The 16737-nt window shown below is 49.5% G+C and overlaps 1 protein-coding gene across 1 annotated transcript in view; it reads left to right on the forward strand.

Moving 5' to 3' along the window:
- The first annotated feature begins 304 nt into the window (after nucleotides 1-304).
- LOC135901104 (uncharacterized) overlaps nucleotides 305-16737 on the forward strand; it is a 30933-nt gene continuing 14500 nt past the window's right edge. Inside the window, exons 1-2 of the mRNA XM_065430783.2 lie at nucleotides 305-397; nucleotides 7182-7725. Coding sequence (XP_065286855.1) covers nucleotides 7720-7725 — 6 coding nt within the window. The 5' untranslated portion in view covers nucleotides 305-397; nucleotides 7182-7719. The remainder of the gene's footprint in view (nucleotides 398-7181; nucleotides 7726-16737) is intronic.

Genomic DNA, 16737 nt, shown 5'->3' on the forward strand with positions numbered 1-16737 from the left:
GTACATACTTAGGAGGCAATGGGCGACTGACATACGCTCTCACATACATGGCTGATGCTATCCGAAGGTAGTGAAATCACAGCGACCTCCAATAATTACCAATGAGGAAGACGAAGTGATTACTACATTTCGAAACAAGACGAAAACAGCGGCAGCTACCTGCTGCAGTGCCCATTGACTGACCGACACGAATAAGCCGGCGCTTCCGCGAAGTGAACAGCCATCGCCGGGGGATACGCGACTCTCAGCGGCTGGGCGGTCCTCCTCGTAACGGCAACGCCGTAACAACTGGTAGTGGGAGGCAGCGGAGCCTGTCGCGTGCCATGCTACACAGGAAGCGGACGGTTACAGCATCGCCTGTTTCCTACGCAGCCACAATTTCGCACAGACACTTGATGTACGTATATACATATACATCATAGCCGTGATGTAGCACGAGAGGTATAGTAAAGCGTGTCCGTGGTTGCTCAGTGGCAATGGTGTTGGGCCGCTGAGCACGAGGCCGCGGTATCGAATCCCGGCCACGGCGGCCGCATTTAGATGGGGGCGAAATGCGAAAACACCCGTGCACTTAGATTTAGGTGCACGTTAAAGAACCCCAGGTGGTCGAAATTTCCGGAGTCCTCCACTACGGCGTGCCTCATACTCAGAAAGTGGTTTTGGCACGTAAAACCCCATAATTTTAGTAAAACGTGTACGTTGATGACGTCATTTAACTCAGCCTTTTATTCTTACGCCGGCTTCCGTATACGGAATAGACCATTCTTTCTCGAAGAGTGTGTTGAAGTAAGAAACAATGCATATTATCAATGATGATGAAAGCGTTCTTCGATTACTCATGGAGTGATTTGTAGAAATTGCCAAAAGGAAATGTTACCTGCAGTGTAAGATTTCTTTTTTTTTAATATAGAAAGTGAAAAAAAGTGATCTTCTTTCATTCCGCCAGTGCATCGTAGAGGTTTCCTGCCGACCAAGTACACAACGCATATGCTACTACAGAAGCCGTTTTCTAAACGCGAAGATGCGGGATCAAATCCCGCCCGTGGTGGCCGCATTTCTATGGGGGCGAAATGGAAAAACATCCATGTACCGTGCATTGGATGCATGTTAAAAAACCCCATGGGGGTCAAAATGAATCCGGAGACCCCCACAATACGGCATGCGTCATAATTATATCGTGGTTTCGGCACGTAAAACTAGGGAATTTAATTTTTCATACGAGCTCTTGCACGTATACGTGTGCAATGCGCATATTCTCAGACAAGTAATGGGAGCCAATGATGGAATTACATATAGCACTCATGAAACGATAAGCGTTGTGCGTATAGTGCAGCATGTAATATCTCGTTGACTCGTTATTTCACTCAAAGGTAAATATGAACGCCCGACCACACAACAAAAATACAAGGCGTTCCAGTTCCCATGTCTGCAGCGGATCCGTCTTGTATTTTCGCTTTCTTTTTGTGGTACAAGTTCGTTTTAAACTTTGAATAATGATTACTCCCGACAGAACGAGCTTTCGTCAAACCCTTCACTACCCCAATTTCAGGCTTCATCAGTCGCATTTGCATTACAAAATGCATGCAGCATCAATTCGCGCCTGCTGCCTCCGGTTCGTTCATCACCAATCTTTACATATTGAGACACCTGTATAATTTTCCTGCTTTATGACATCGCTGTTTTGCTTCTGATTCTTCTTCGTAATATTACTTACTGTTAGTGCAAAATCTTAAGTTGACCAGAGTAGCGATCGACGCTTCTTACGGCGACAAATACGCTTCGATTATAATTTCAGTGAAAGCTGGACATCTGTCGGCTTCGGCTCGCATATAGTGGGCGAGATAATCAGGGCCAATCTTTTCGGTGGCTTTGGTTTTCTGTCTACCGAGAGTCGAATTGAATTGACCGGACCACCGGCACGTGCCCGCATGCAGCTTTTCGTCAAATGCTCCACATTAGGTCAGCGAACGTTCTACAGGAAATCACGTAACTAGGACAAATCATTGACGTAAATAAAAGGAGGATGCAAAGCGCGTTTCCTCAGTTGCCGTTGCTGAAATCAGTTGCTACGACAAGGAGTTGTCCCACTGGAAGCAGAGGCAGCTCTTACGCGGAAAAAGAAAAAAAATACAAGGAGGAAGAGGCGTCTGCAGTGAAATATTAAAAGAAAAGACATGGCTTGTATGTTTCTTTTACTTGTCTGGAGCTCTGAAGCCGGTCAACCAAGCATTTTCGTTCCCGCCGGCCCGGTTTGACTCGATAAAAAAGATAATAAAGAAAAAGAGGGCTTGTTCACTTAGGTAATGTTGTCCTGCTCGGCGATGATGCGTAGACTTGTTTCGGCGGTTCGAAGAAATATATATATAAATACATAACTTCGGGAAATAATGAGGTCTTGTACGCAATGATATGTTATTTTGCCATAAATCAGGCCGAATAGCATTATGTCCATAAACGAAAAGAGCCAACCTACGAACAACTAACCCACCAAACAAACAAGCGAGGAAACAAAACAGACATTGTGTATATACGTAATCTACGCTCGCGGGTGCTAAAGGGAAGGAAGAAGTTTTTATGACGTGTCAGAGCTGGTACGAAGACAACGAAGATTGAGAACGTGCGTGCTTGGCGCAGTCAAGGTGAGCGTGTTATGGTTTATCGTTTTGGAAGAAGCTGAAAACGTAGCGGATATAGGGAAGTATGCAGCAATAACACCTGAATTAAATTACTGTGGTGAAAGTGATTAGAGGATCTCTTTCTTATCCATTACGTTTTCTTTTTCGCTCGCATGTTTCTCTTCAGAGGACACTAACAGAAAACTGTTATGAATTTTTTCATTTAGCTAGTATACAAGCATAAAAATGAAAGGAGTACCGCTAGCCTGGTGGACAGCAGCTCGTTGCAAAATAAATATCGAAAAGCCTTCCATTGGTATAACGAATGAACTTACGCCTCCATGCAGGCAGATAATATAACGAGGAGCTATAAGTGCAAAGTATTACAAAATGCGGCTTCCATACGTATTATCATAGTGAAAACTACTAATGGAGCGTCGTGCGAGGGTACCGCTCGGGAATGCGCTTCTTTTTAAGATTTCTAAAGAATGATTGTTCAAATGGCATAATAACAAGCGCAATATTTAACTTTTCGATCGGAGGAAAAGGTCGGGGGTTCAATTAGCGATAACTGCTCTTTGGTTTTGAACTGCCGCCTTCGTTCATCATATATCCAGCATCAGAATTGGCTCAGGTTTTCTCTTACGAGCAATTCTAATAATACGTTCAATTCTAATTTAATACGTGCCCTGGTCCTTTCTTTTTCATTCGTGAAGTTGCATTGCTGATGTATGTAGAGCTTATTTTTCAGCTATTTCCAACGTCTTTTTTGTTGCATTTGCACAACAGATTCACATCGCTCATTGAATATAACTTTATTCGAATTGCTGTAGCGTCTGTGGATTTCATAAACGCCGCACACGGAATAGCGTCAAATGCATATGCGTGATATTACAGCTGAATTTTTTTCTAGCCTTGATAAGGGCGGCATGGGGCAGCTTAGCGTCGCTCACAACCAGCCTTCTGCGCACTCCTGGTATAAAGGTTGATGCGACACTGGAGGAGCGCTTGCCACGGCCATGCGCCCTAGTCGGCGTGATTTGTGTATATAACCACGAAACAGCGCGTTCCTAGCACTGCGTCGTCTTCCAAAGCGAAAGGTCCCACACATTTGCACGAAGGAAAGTGAATGTGAAACGCGCGAGGGGGGCGGTTACCGCCTGGCAAGCGAAGAACCCAGCGTATAACTATAAGTGGTGAAGTGAGGCCACTCGTCGCATGTAAGTACTCGAGCGGGCATCGCGTGTTCTTCGGAGCAACGACATCAGACGTCGACGCGCTATCGTACACACTCCCTTCTTGTTCACGAACGATTCGCGGCATTTTTGTCTTTCCTTTCCCTTCCTTATTTCAGTTTTTTTTTTTTTTGTCGTGTCGTGCAAGCTCGAGTCGCCTCGCCTGCGCGGAGAACCAAGCGCGGAGAGGGCGGCGCGTGAACGCCTGGGCGTTCTTCATAAAGCAGCGCCCTGCGTGTCGGCAAGGTCACGGTCTCGGCCTTTTCCATGCAAATATTGGATAACCTTTCTTCGCCTGGGAGACGTGACACTTCGACACACGCGCAAGTCTCCCTGTCTCGTTTCCTCCTCTGTCTTTATGCCCTTTCTTTTTTATGCGTCTCTTCTCTCGCTCGCGACACGCGGCATTCACGCGAGGCACGCCGACACGAGGCGAACGCGACAGAACAGGAAAGGCTTCTCTGCCCTCCGCCCCCCCCCCCCTCCTCCCGAGGATGGGGGCAGGCCAGCTGCAACCCGGCCGACCTACATCTCTGCGCCGGCGGCGACTGGCAGGGCGTGCGCCGGCCCGCGAGCGCGTCTTGGTGTGAACGAACCGGCAGCCGCCACTGCGGTGAAGCCAGCCACCGCCAGCGCACGGGCGAAACCGAAACCAACGCGCGCTTTTTTCTCTCTGCTACGAACTGGGCGCTGCGCACGTGCACCTACGCATGCGCCCTCAACTCACGAACGCCGGCGCACACAAACATGTGCCTCACGCTCACACCACGCACAGGCTTGCCGCTCCGGTTGCTCTCGCCTGTTGCTGCTTTTTCTCGCTGTGTGTGTGTGTGTGTGTGTACGTGCAGGGGGAGGGGGGGATGCCTTTTGGTGTTCCAACGAGTCAGGAGATGCCGGCCATTTGTCGCGGTGAAACCATTAGATACTTATTCTGTGCCGTCTTGCTAAGAACTTTGTTTTTATTTCTTCTTTCCTTCCAACGGCGTCTGATTCTACGTGATATTCTGTTTTATTGATTGTTCTTTTTCTCTCGTTCCTTTTGGGGTCTCGCTCCGCTTTCTCGCTCAGGACTTCTTGTCGTTTGTTTTTCTCGCTCTTGAGGCGCAGCTTTGTTGACAACCTCGAGGGTGTAAACCAGCGACGGAGCGCCTTGTGGACGCGCGCGCAAAAGCACGCCACGTACCACCGCCATGACCCCCCTCCCAGGGTTCACGTGGCTCGAGGAGTGCGAGTGTAGCATGTGACACACGGCGACAACCGTGCCTACCGTGTCGAGTTCACGACGCTTCTCTGGATGGCGCGAAGCGAGAAAGTTAATATTAGAGAGGAAACTAAGTGTGAAAACCGTCCCACCACCTAAATAATAATATTAAACTAATAGTAATAACAACAAAATAATTCGAAGCCACCTAAGCACTTCTTATGAGGTGTCAGTGCGAAAGCATTAATGCCCAATTAAATGGCGCTGAGCGGTCGTTCGAGTTTTGCGCTGCAAGTAGTGTGCCATAGCGGTACATGCTGCCCGAGCCAGCAAGCAGCAGCAGCATGCGAAAGCATTAATGTATAAACGCCGCCGCTGAGTGGCCTTTCTAGTTATGAACTCGCGGGCAAGCGAGCGCGTTGAGGCGATTGGCGCGTTTCGATTTGGCCTTATCGAGCCGCAGTTAGAACGCAAGCGAGAGCTTGCGCAGACAAGGAACGCGCGCATAACGCAGCCTTCTAAGAGCGAGGGTGACGTGGCGTCGTGGCGATGTCCTCTCCCCTAACGCAACACCTGGCACGCTATTGCGGCAGCAGGTGTTCCCATTCGTCCACTCTGCTCCATCCAGGCGATCTCTTACCATGGCGTCACAGCCAATCGGAACTCCGTAAAGGCGCGCTCGTGACGTCACGTCGAGGCCAAGGGTAATAGGAGCTTAGGTGCCGTTTTGCTGCTATAGAGGACAGACGCGAGGCTTTTTCGCTCAATGGGTCATTTGACGCTTTCGCATCAAAATTGTTTTATCAAGTTTTCTGGAACTATTCGACTTTGAATGAATAAATGAATGAATGAATTCTGCGATACTACGTGACAAAACAACGATTTGGTAATGAGGCACGCCGGAGTGGGGGACCCCGGATTAATTTTGGCCATCAGGCGATCTTCAACGTGCCCCCAATACGCGGGACACGGGCGTTTTACATTTCGCTTCCACCGAAATGGGCCGCCGCGACCGGAATTTGATTCCGCGATCTCGTGCTTAGCAGCGCAACACCATAGCCTCTAAGCCACCGCGGCGGGTCTTTGACTTTGTTTGCTTCCTGAAGTAGACTGACCCAATTTTCTATGTGGTAATTCAGGCATCTTCACAGGAAATATTCGTTTTTTGTGTCGGAAATGAAAAAAAAAAACAGAACAAATAACTCGTTTGCTATGTTTTGTGTTGCTAAGTGAAAAGGCGTAGCCGGCATCACCTGTGATTTCAACGTCTCGTAAACCGAGGTTACTACAAAAAATAAAAAAAATAAAAATAACGACAGCAAAATAGAAACATTGGCGTGTTCTTTTCAAGAGCACGTTCGACGACTTGTCCTTTAATTACAAGATGGCCGCTGTCGTCAAGTGGTGTCTGCAAGTAGAAAAATTAAGACAGTAATAGGTAGTCGGTATCTCCAATAATGCATCCACATGCATTGACACCTGTCGCCGAGGAGTAAACCAAAAATAAGTAAGAAAGAAACACTTGGAATGTGACAGCAATGCATTTCTCTACAGGTCGTCGTGAATTGGTGTTGTAATTTGTGCTCTCGTTTAAACATAAAAAAAGAAACAAAGAAAGAAATAAACGTTTGCCGTGAGAAGCGCGGCGATGTCTCCCTGTACGTTGGGCTCGTCCGTTGCGTCGCTCACAACGGGCTCGGGGCCGTGCAGGAAGGCCGACGCTACGCACGCGCGCGCGTTCTCTTTCTCTCTCTCGTTCCAGCGCTGGCCGACGGCCACAGCGAAGCACCTGCCCGTGGCTTGGCGTGCACGGCCGCCCGCTCCAAGCGAAGTAGTAGTAGTAGTAGTAGTAGTAGCAGCAGCAGCGAGTGGCGGCGTCGGGAACGAGAGAGTTTTCGATAAACGAGCTTGCCCTAAATCTGAACCGCCGCAGCGGCCGCCTCTCCGCCGTGAAGCATGCATGCAGCATCCCCTTCCACCAGAGCGGAGTCGGAGGAGGGGGAGGCAAGTTTTCTTTTTTTAGCCGCCCAGCATCTTTCTTTGACGAGTTTTATTTTCTTGGCTTCTCTCACACTTTGTAATTTGTTTCACCGCCCCCCCCCCCGCTTCTCCTCCCCCCTCCTGCCTCAGGGTGCCGTAGCTGCGCCGCAGCAGAGAAATTCGCCTTCCCTGGCGTTCTCGCCCGGTATGAAACGGGCGCGTATCGTCCTATTTCGCAGCAGAACAAGAGAGCTTGCAACCACCGCTCATCGCTCCTCCGTGCTCAGCGCTCTTCGTTGTCGTGTGCTCCTCGACTCACCCCGGTGCGGCGAAGTCCGAAACCACGCGCACCGCTGCGCCATCGCTGTACGGCTCTCCCATCCCACCGGCATCCCCGCTTGCCTGCACAGCCGTAGTCGCGACACGACAGCCGAGCAACGTGTGCCTGCTTACACTGCGAGCCGCCTTTCCTATCCAGCTTTGGAAAAAAGGACGCTTACTTCTGCTTCAGCAGCGTGAGTTGGAGCAGCTATAACTACCGGGACTTGTACGGACTCCGCAATAGACAGACTAGATCGCCTTCTGTTTTCACCGTGACTGTGCTTCCCTTGGCTGGTACCGTTTCTACGAATACTGCTCCCTGTTCCACCTTATCAAGCACACGGGCAACGTTGGACTTCGAAACAACATGAAGGTGAGCGATCTCTTTCTGTGGTTCGAGTGTGTGTCGAAGTCACCATGATTTTTGCCTAAGTTTGATATACATGTAGATTGAGAAAAGAGGCGTCAAAATACGGTTGAAGCCCAAGAGCGCGCGGACAATCACGTAAGATGCTCTACTGCTGTTTCGAGCCACTGAAAAATGTTTCTACCGCGTCTGAACCTCCTGGTAATGTTTAAGAAACAAAGAAACATTTTCCACTGGCGTTATTTACGAGGAATCTCTCGTACTTTCTCTAGCGACGAGGAATTGTGTGGCATGACCGCCGCTGTATTTGTCTGTGGCGTTCCTAGCGCACACGCATTCAAATTGGTGTAATAAAGAGTCGGTCCTTAAACTGTCGAACTAAGCAGGTCGTCTAGCTCAGCAAACGGTGTCTGCAAGCGCCTATGTACGCCAGAACGACTGCTCACACGCTAACGAGGATCTAAACAGAAATCAAGGCATTAAGTTATACGCATCATGTTGCTGCCAATTAACTGACGGCATGTCATTTCAATAGAGACGTCTATTTATGATTTTTTTTTTTGTGGAACGACATAATCCATGTCAACCTCTGTGTGTGGGTCTCATACACTGCTGTGTTAGGCTGACGAGAGATGATGCACCTTCCACCGAACTTGTTTCTCACGGAAAAGGTAAAAGAAAAAGAACACACACACAGATAAAGCATCAAAATTAACAAGTAGCTTACGTTGATGAGTCGCGAATTATATTCTATGAAGTGAGGTTACTGTTTCATGTTCTTCTAAAGTAGTCCTAAAGTGCGTGTATTTGCAAACAGCATTGAAAACTGAAACTTTGCTGTACGTGTACAATCAGCCATCGGCTTTGCACTTGGTAATGTACTACGGGCACACTTTTCTTAAGTAAGGTTGTTTTTTGTGTTAGTATCATGAGTGTGAAGAGTGAAGAAAAAGTACGAAAGATGCAAAAACCGTAGTACCGGCTGTTGCATTGTTTCTGAGCAAGCGCATACGAAAGCGAACGCACTTGCACAGGCAGGTGCGTCTTGCGTGTAGGTGCGCCGCTGTCGTTCACTTGTCAAGAATTGCATTGCTGTTCTTTCGCTAGAAACTCACACTAACAACCCCTGCAGATACGTAATTCACGAGTTACTCTTTGAAATATAGAGTCCTTTATGTCGCGAATTCATAAAGGTGGTCTGCTCTGTCGTACCAGGAACCAATGCAGAAAACATGAACGCATGTGTGAAGCACCATCCCTTCGAGACGCCGTTGTAACCCCAGAGCTGCTGGAGCATTACCCCTGAAGGAATTTACCGTTGATGTCCTTGTCGTCGTTCGCTACCGGTCAGACTTCCCAGAGAAATCTTTCCTATGATGTGAATGCTGCCCTTCAATTTTTGTATCGCGTCGTGTCTATGTAAAGGTTAGCTTTATAAGCTACTGCAAACACTCACTATAAGATGACGCTAAGGTATTCTTAAGCAAAAGAAATTCCTGCAGCTAGTATGTTCTGCAGCACAAGTTTTTCGTCATAAATAAAGAGCGAGAGTTCAGCTCAATTCAGCACAGCTGAAAGCATTGAGTGGCATTTCAAGTGGCTCTTAAGTTGAACGTCTTGATAGCGAACAATAGTTTCACTGCAAGTCAGCGTTTTGTATAGGGCTTTCGTGTAGACAGGCTTCGCGTGTACACACCCCACTTAAGGTACCTATCTAAAGGGTGCCTCAGCTAACGTTAGCCAAGTTGTTCACCGAAAAAAAAAAGAGATTTAAGATACACGGTGCAAGATACAGTCATAAGACCTACGAGGTTCACTCGTCAGTGGACTGACAAACGAACACCGTAGGTCTTAAAAATCCATGTTGCACCATCTTATTTTTATAGTTTTTTATAAACAGCATTGATGACGTTGACTGGGATACATGGTATAATCTTTGACGTTCGCAATAATGGTCAGGAGAAGCTGATAAGCAATCACGCTTGACATATTGACGGTCACCTGTATGCCGACTGGGGGTGGCTCTAAGAAAACCTGAAACAAAAAGAAAGAAAAAAGAAAAAGAACCCCTTACATTCGCAAGAATAGTTGTCATTGACCGGTAGTTTTCACTAACATTTCATTGTTACCCTTGGTCGTCACCTGTTTTACAAAAAGCTCTAGCGAAAGAACTGCTTTTGAATACGAGCCAAGGGTCTGTATTCGCGGCACTTGCATAACGCTAGTTGAGTTTACTCAATGGCCGGTGGGTGATGAAATGCCCGTCACTGATGCTAGCGACTGGCGCAATAACGAGACGATCGCCACAGCGATGACCACACGCAAACAAGACTCACGCGAGAAAAAAAAGTTTGCAAATACGGGCCATTGTCATTCAGAATTCTTATAAGAACGCCGCCTAAAAGTGGAGCTGCAAGGCGCGGGGAGAAGGACCTTCTTCTTGCCTCTTCATTATTCTTTTGTCTGTCAGTCGGGACATCTACCAATATTTTAGCACATACTTCACAAACGGCTGAAAATATAAATGCATATAATCGCATTTGAGCTCATCTATGGCAGTCAAAGGATGCAAGCGATATCCTTCGTAATACGGTTTTTAGCTTTCAGCATTTAGTTACTGTTGCGTCTCTTACCGAAGCGTTAACGGCAACAGAGTGCCACAGGGCGAGTGAACGCTTCAAAGAGGGAATACACGTCCCATCGCCGGTGCAAAGGAAACACGAGGTGTGCGTGATCGAGCACGAGCCTATGCTGAGGCGAGCGAGATAACATGTCAAAGAGCCTAATAGGCCACTCAGCCAACGGTAAAAGAGGGAGTCAGGGGGATGTGCAAAATATTTCAACAAACACCTTTCAACGACAAACAACAAACGCACAAATGATCTCAGCTAGGAAAAGAAAGGGCGAGGGCCGGGTGAGGCGTTAATCGGGGCCGGGAATCCTGAGCGCGCGCGTAGGTGCACGTGCCGCGGCGCCAGGCGGTCTGCTCCGCGGGCGAGGCAGCATCGCAATCAGGAGCATCGGCACGCCGAGTGCCCCGAAGGTTAGTTGCGTCGGCAAGCTATGCGGGCCGCCCGAAAAAAAATCGCGCCTTCCCTCCGCCGGACCAACGACCTCAAAGGAGCTCAATGGCATTCGACGTCCCCCCCCCCCCCCCCTTTCCCGCCACCATGCACGTAGCCAGCTGTGGCGCGCTGCTCCCGTGTACGCTATAGAGAAAAGAGCTGGGTACCTCGGGGCACCCCTGGCTCCGTTATGCGAACGTCGCGTCTCGAGATGGCCGCGCAGGAGGAGGGCATCCTCCCACTTGCCTGGTGCGCGGGCGCCGAGCAACGAGGCGAGTGAAATGCCGGGCTGCCGGCGTACGACGCTACCTACGGCCGCGCGACCGGTGCTCGCGGCTCCAGCGTGCGTTTACGAGGAAGCAACAGAAGCAGCAGGCATCCCAAGTTCGCACTACGTTACCAACTAGTGACCCTAGTGCAAACCCTAGCGACCGATGTCGTGTATATAAGGCTATTGCCTCTGGCGTATAGTATAACACGTATTTCTGCCTAACTAGATAAGTTATACTTAGGACCAGGCAGGGGCAACTTTTGTTGAGGAGGCTCCCTGATAGCAATCACTTGCAAGCATCGCCTCTTCTAGCACTGGTGCTTAATGCAGCAAGAAAAAAATAAAAACGTCGAAGAAAAGGAAAGAAAGAAGCGTCCGCTATTCTCCTTTTCTTTTTTTCGAAGCTAGGTGAAGCGCGTGAACATGAAAACATTTCATAAGACTACTAATAGCTTCCGTTCAATTGCACGTAGTGTTCTGTCGGTGGCTTTGTACACACTGCAAAATCAGATAGACGGCTTTTGTTCTAAAGCGTTCTCTTAAAGAAGAAGTGAACCGTGTCGGTATAATTTAACGAATAATTTCAGTCTATTATATTTCTCTTATAACTGAACCCTCTCGATGCCCTATCCTGGCAATAATGTAGGAAGGGTGCCACTCGGACCATTAACGAAGCGAGAAACAAATTTTTCACAGAATTCTTAGATTATCGCGGCACAGAAGTCCAATTCTATTTCTAGCGTGTTTAGGGGTAACGTAAGTTAATTACACCCCTGAGGTTGTTGCATTGTGTTACGACTTGAATGCCTTTACGCAGTTTGAATTCCACAGCTATATTTACAGTTATGGCTAAAATTTATCCTCCTTTTTTTTCTCCGAAGGCGAAAGCGCAACAGCACGAGCCAGATTTATATGTTCTCCTATTCCATACAAATCGGGGGCGATGTGATAGTGGTAAAATTAAGCATAATTAAGGATATTTTCTTCAGCATAAGTCGTATAACAAGGAGGGGCGATGAGATGGGGCGGTGAGGGGGAGCGGTAGGCGAGGTAAGTCAAGGTTCAACCGGGCTCTTGTAACACGTCATGTTGCAGCACCTGCTTCCTTTTTGCTCTGTCAGACCGGCGTGTTTTTATGCTACGATGTGCACCCTCATAAACAGGGTTTCTGAGCTCAAGACGAAACTTTGACGACCTCATGGAACGTCGAAATTTCGCTTCTGTCTTACGCGTAACAAAGGAGATTTTGACTTTCGCTAGTGACACCGTTTTCAACTTTTAAAGGTTTACTTAGGCATAAGACTGCGTGTTCGTGGACGTTTCTCGCGCTTGTTCTGTGGTTCCGTCGCTTCGCCACTCATGTCGTCCCTATCACCCGCAGTACAGGGTGCCGAGACGTGCTGCTGGGTAATCCTCTTCAGCTTCCATTAACGAGCGTCTTTCTCTGTCTGTCATGAAACAACGCGGCGCTGTTTGTTTTGCTTCCTCTGATAATAGAGCTCAAAGCCTCGGAGCGCGTTGCGTGCATCGCCGACCGCAGTGGCTGCAGTTGTGCCTCGTCACCTATGCGAGAGATGCGTGGGGTGTCCGTACGTTCGTCGCTGAACGCAACACGTGCTCAGAACGGGAGGTGTCTGGAGAGGGGGGGGGGGGGGGGGGCTGAGATCGCGGGCGGCGGTCACTCCATGCTGCAAGACCCCTCGGGCGGAGGAATGCCCCGATTTCGCGGTCCGCCGCCGCCGCCTTTATTTATTTACTTACTTTTTCTGCCGCTTTTTGAGGGGTCCGAGAGACGCCCCGGGGCGGCCGCCAAACACGAAGAAGATGGAGACGGACCACGCTTGCCGGCGGTGAACGCGTGTTGCGGCGGCCGGGGAGAACTGAAGGTGGGCTGTTAGCAGGAGAAGCCACCTCAGCGCGCGCGTTCACTGCGCCGACACGCATCGGCGATCTCTCAAAAGAGTCGGCGCCCCACCGCGTGCTGCTTCGTATGTATTATACGGCGGCGCCCGCCCGTGCGACCGTATAGTATACGCACGACGGTGGGATACAACGGTCGTGGGAGTGCGAGCGCATGGCAGAACATAAGCTGCAGCCTCGTTTATATTATTGGGCGCACCCGAACCGCGTACTTCTAAAGCAGCGTGGCGGGTGCGATTTGAAATTGAGAACATGCGTTTTCTCGAAACCAAGGGGAAACAAGCCGACAGCGCGCTTCGAATAGAGAATCGCACGACGCACGGGCTTGCTCGACAACTATTCGCGCGCGAGTGTGCGCTTGTGTGCGGGCGGAGGGGTGAAGATGCTGTAACCATACGTCGGTCATTGCGCTTCACCACGATAACGCACTAAGTTATGCGCGATGGCGCACGCGCCCCGTATAATTAGGCTCCGGCACGTTAGGTGTGATAGTGGGGGCGGGGGGCGAGAACCGCGGGTGTGTAATGCGCATCTAATCAAATCTGCATGGAGACGGGTGCGCGCTGGAGCGAACATTACGGTGGTAATGATGACGCAGACCTCTTGACGCGTGTACAGGCTACAGTCGATGCAGCCCGGGTGGTCTCGGACGGGACCAGCAGCATCCACGTGCACGCAACACTGCGTCGGGTTGCTTCAAGTGCGTCTATTCCAAGACACATATCTCATGCGCGTAGTTTCTGTTGTCGCGGCGTTATAGAGAGATGCTGCGGGCGAAAATGCGGAGTCTTCTGCGCGTAGTTCTAAGCGTGAAGAAAGAGTGTCGTATAGGGCGTGTGGATTGTCCTCAACACAAGCCGTATCGCACTCATTCTCACGTGAACCGGCAGCTCGAAAAACGATTCCCAATCTTCCCGTCTTCAATGTCAACGAGCAGCAAGAGCAAAGAGGGGTAGTTATAGACGGGCAAAAAATGCGTCGTAAGGTTTTCGCAGAGACTGTGCAAATTGTTCGGATTTTACAATATTGTTCCGATTAGCACCACTAGATCACGAAAAGACAGTGGTATTGCAGCAGACTATTTACCGACAATCTAGAAAGCTGTCGTGCTGTTTCCTGCACCAGTTGCTTGTGAGACACTGTAATCGCGCATAAATAGCGGCTGTTTCTAACAGCGTGAGAAATGGCCCCCGGCCGATGATAAGTGCGTCTTTCTGTGTTGAATTCTAGTATTCGTGCAGGACCCCCATGCTGCCAGCTGTCTCATCTCCGTCGAGGACGATAAGGCAAAGCCTCGTCACTAGTCATGCGATAAACGTGCTGCCAAACGTACTTCGTGTATGCACATTAGCAGGGGTCATTGTCCGGCTAGGCGCGATTCGCACGACTTAGGGCGGTGGCAAAAGAAGACGCAGGGACCGCTTCCTATCATTTTGTTCCGACTTTTCAGGCGTCTGTCTCACCTCGAAAAGACACGAATGTATACCATAAAGCTTAATTCAAAATTCGGCAAGTATAATAGTGCCTACCGTACTTGTGGAGTTTTAGATTAGACCTGTTTGAAACTATGGCCAAACAAGAGAAGGCAACTTTGCTTCGAGGAGTCCCGTGCGCACAGCCACACGCGTCACCGGCCGACCGTGAACAGGTCTTCGGGATGCGCTCGTTCTCATCCGAGTTCTTCAGAGAACGCAGTTGGGCAGACACCCTTTCCAGGCCAATATTACGCATGGCTGCGGCGCAGTTCGCTCGCATGGAAGAGCAAACAATGGCTCCTCGAGAGGGGAAGCCCATTTATTGTGCGCACCACGCCTGCAAGAGAGCACGCATGAATTCATTAGCCGCTCGTTTGCCAATTATAGAACAAAAGTCGGCTTCTGTGATCTACAAAGGAGACTGTTCGTGAAGTCGTTTCCTGGACATGCTGAAAGGTAGCGTAATACGAGTTCGTTTACCCGCCGCTATTGCTTAGAAGCTATGAGCCGCTAAGCACGAGGTCGGGATCGAATCCCGGCCGTGGCACGGCGGCCGCATTTCGATGGGGGTGAAATGCGAAAGCACCCGTGTACCTATATTTAGGTGCACGTTAAAGGAACCCCGGGTGGTGCAAATTCTCGGAGCCCCCCGTGCGGCGTGCCTCACAATCAGATCGTGGTTTTCCATGCAAAACCTCATAATTTAATTTTTTTTTTAACAAGTTCGTTTCCAGTATTGCGCCTAACGGTAGCGTACTGATCTACTCAGAAAGGAACGTATTTAGGAGTTAGTAGCCTCTGGGACGGCGACGATCATTTCTAACTTAGTTTAGGATGTGGCAGCAGCAAAAGAAAGACGGAAAATAAGCTACCTTACAGCATAAAATTTGTCAGCAATGTCTTACGCGCTGGAGCTGGAAATATACTTCTGCAGTTACCGTGTTCAAGCTATAGTCGGAAAAGAAGCACATAACGCAGATGTACACATAACGTAGACACGTGAATGGACCCCCGTCCATTCACGTGTCTTTATCATGCCGCAAATATGTGGATGTCACTTGTTGGAGATGTCGCAACAGTCGCGAGAGAAATCTGTTGTAAAGGTAGCGCACAAGCTAAAGAAAATGTCGCAGGGATAGATCGGCACGAATCAACGCGCCCTTGCGCTGTCGAAATTCGTTATACCTTTGTGCACTGCCCTTTCATTGCTTCATGGACGCATTTATAACATGAAAGCATGCAGTGTTTTATGTATAGCACACACCTTTCTAACCAATCATAGAAGCTACTTTTTTCCTATCACGTTAAATACATATTGCAGTTATGTTGACTTTACTATATAGGAGAGGTGTCAGAATTCAGGTGTTCCCTTACAGAGTGGACCGTATCTGTACATTGCCATCGAATTTAACTAGCCATATTGGTCTCGCCTTGTTTCGTCCCTGTGACATTACAGACGCACGGCGTTTCACCGAAGGGCAAGCGCCTCCCCTCAACAACGTTTAGCAATCGGTGACACATTCCACTTGCAGCGCGCTAACGCCACTCCGCGCTTTATTTGCCTCCGCGCCCCTCTCTTCACCGACAAGCGGCATTTGCGCTGCGCCACACGTTGCGCCGGCCGTTGCCGTTTGCGTTCCTCTCTCAGAAACACTCGCACTCGCCGAGCAAAGCATCTCGGCCGTGCGTCACTGCAGCGGCGCAGGCCGGCGACAGTGCAGTAATTACGCAATTTGGCGAACCGTTGTACGTAATAACGCGGAAAGTATAAAAGGAAAGGCCGATCTTGGAGGCACGCCGGCAAAGCGCGCGCCACCCGTGACCGCATTCCGAGCCCGCGGGCCGCCTGCACTGCGAACGATAGCGAGCGTGCGAAGGAGTTCAGTGCAAGGTCAGCGCGGGAGGAGCAAGCGGGGTGGCCGGCGAATCCGCTCCGGGGTGAGCACATAGGAACGATGGCCCAACGCGCGCCTCGACCAGCCCCAGGGCAGGAGAGGGATTCTGATGCTAGGTTCGTTCCGTTATTTATCCTCTCAGCGCCGGCGCTAGCGTGGTAGTCAGACATCCAAACGGTAGCGTGAATCGGGAAGAAACTGTGGCAAGCATCAAAGTGCATCCCTTTCAACCTCTCCCTCTCTCTTGCTTGTTATTTCGCGTTGCTGCTTTCGCATTCTAGTTGGAGCCGTCAAGTCTAGCTCGAGACCTTGAACGCTTCGTATCGAGAAATAGATAGGTGTTCTTTTTTCCTTAAAGAAAAGGAACACGGTAACTGTACCCAGTGGAAACT

The sequence above is a fragment of the Dermacentor albipictus genome, chromosome 1 (genome assembly GCF_038994185.2).
Source record: "Dermacentor albipictus isolate Rhodes 1998 colony chromosome 1, USDA_Dalb.pri_finalv2, whole genome shotgun sequence".
In the NCBI taxonomy this organism is placed as follows: domain Eukaryota; kingdom Metazoa; phylum Arthropoda; class Arachnida; order Ixodida; family Ixodidae; genus Dermacentor; species Dermacentor albipictus.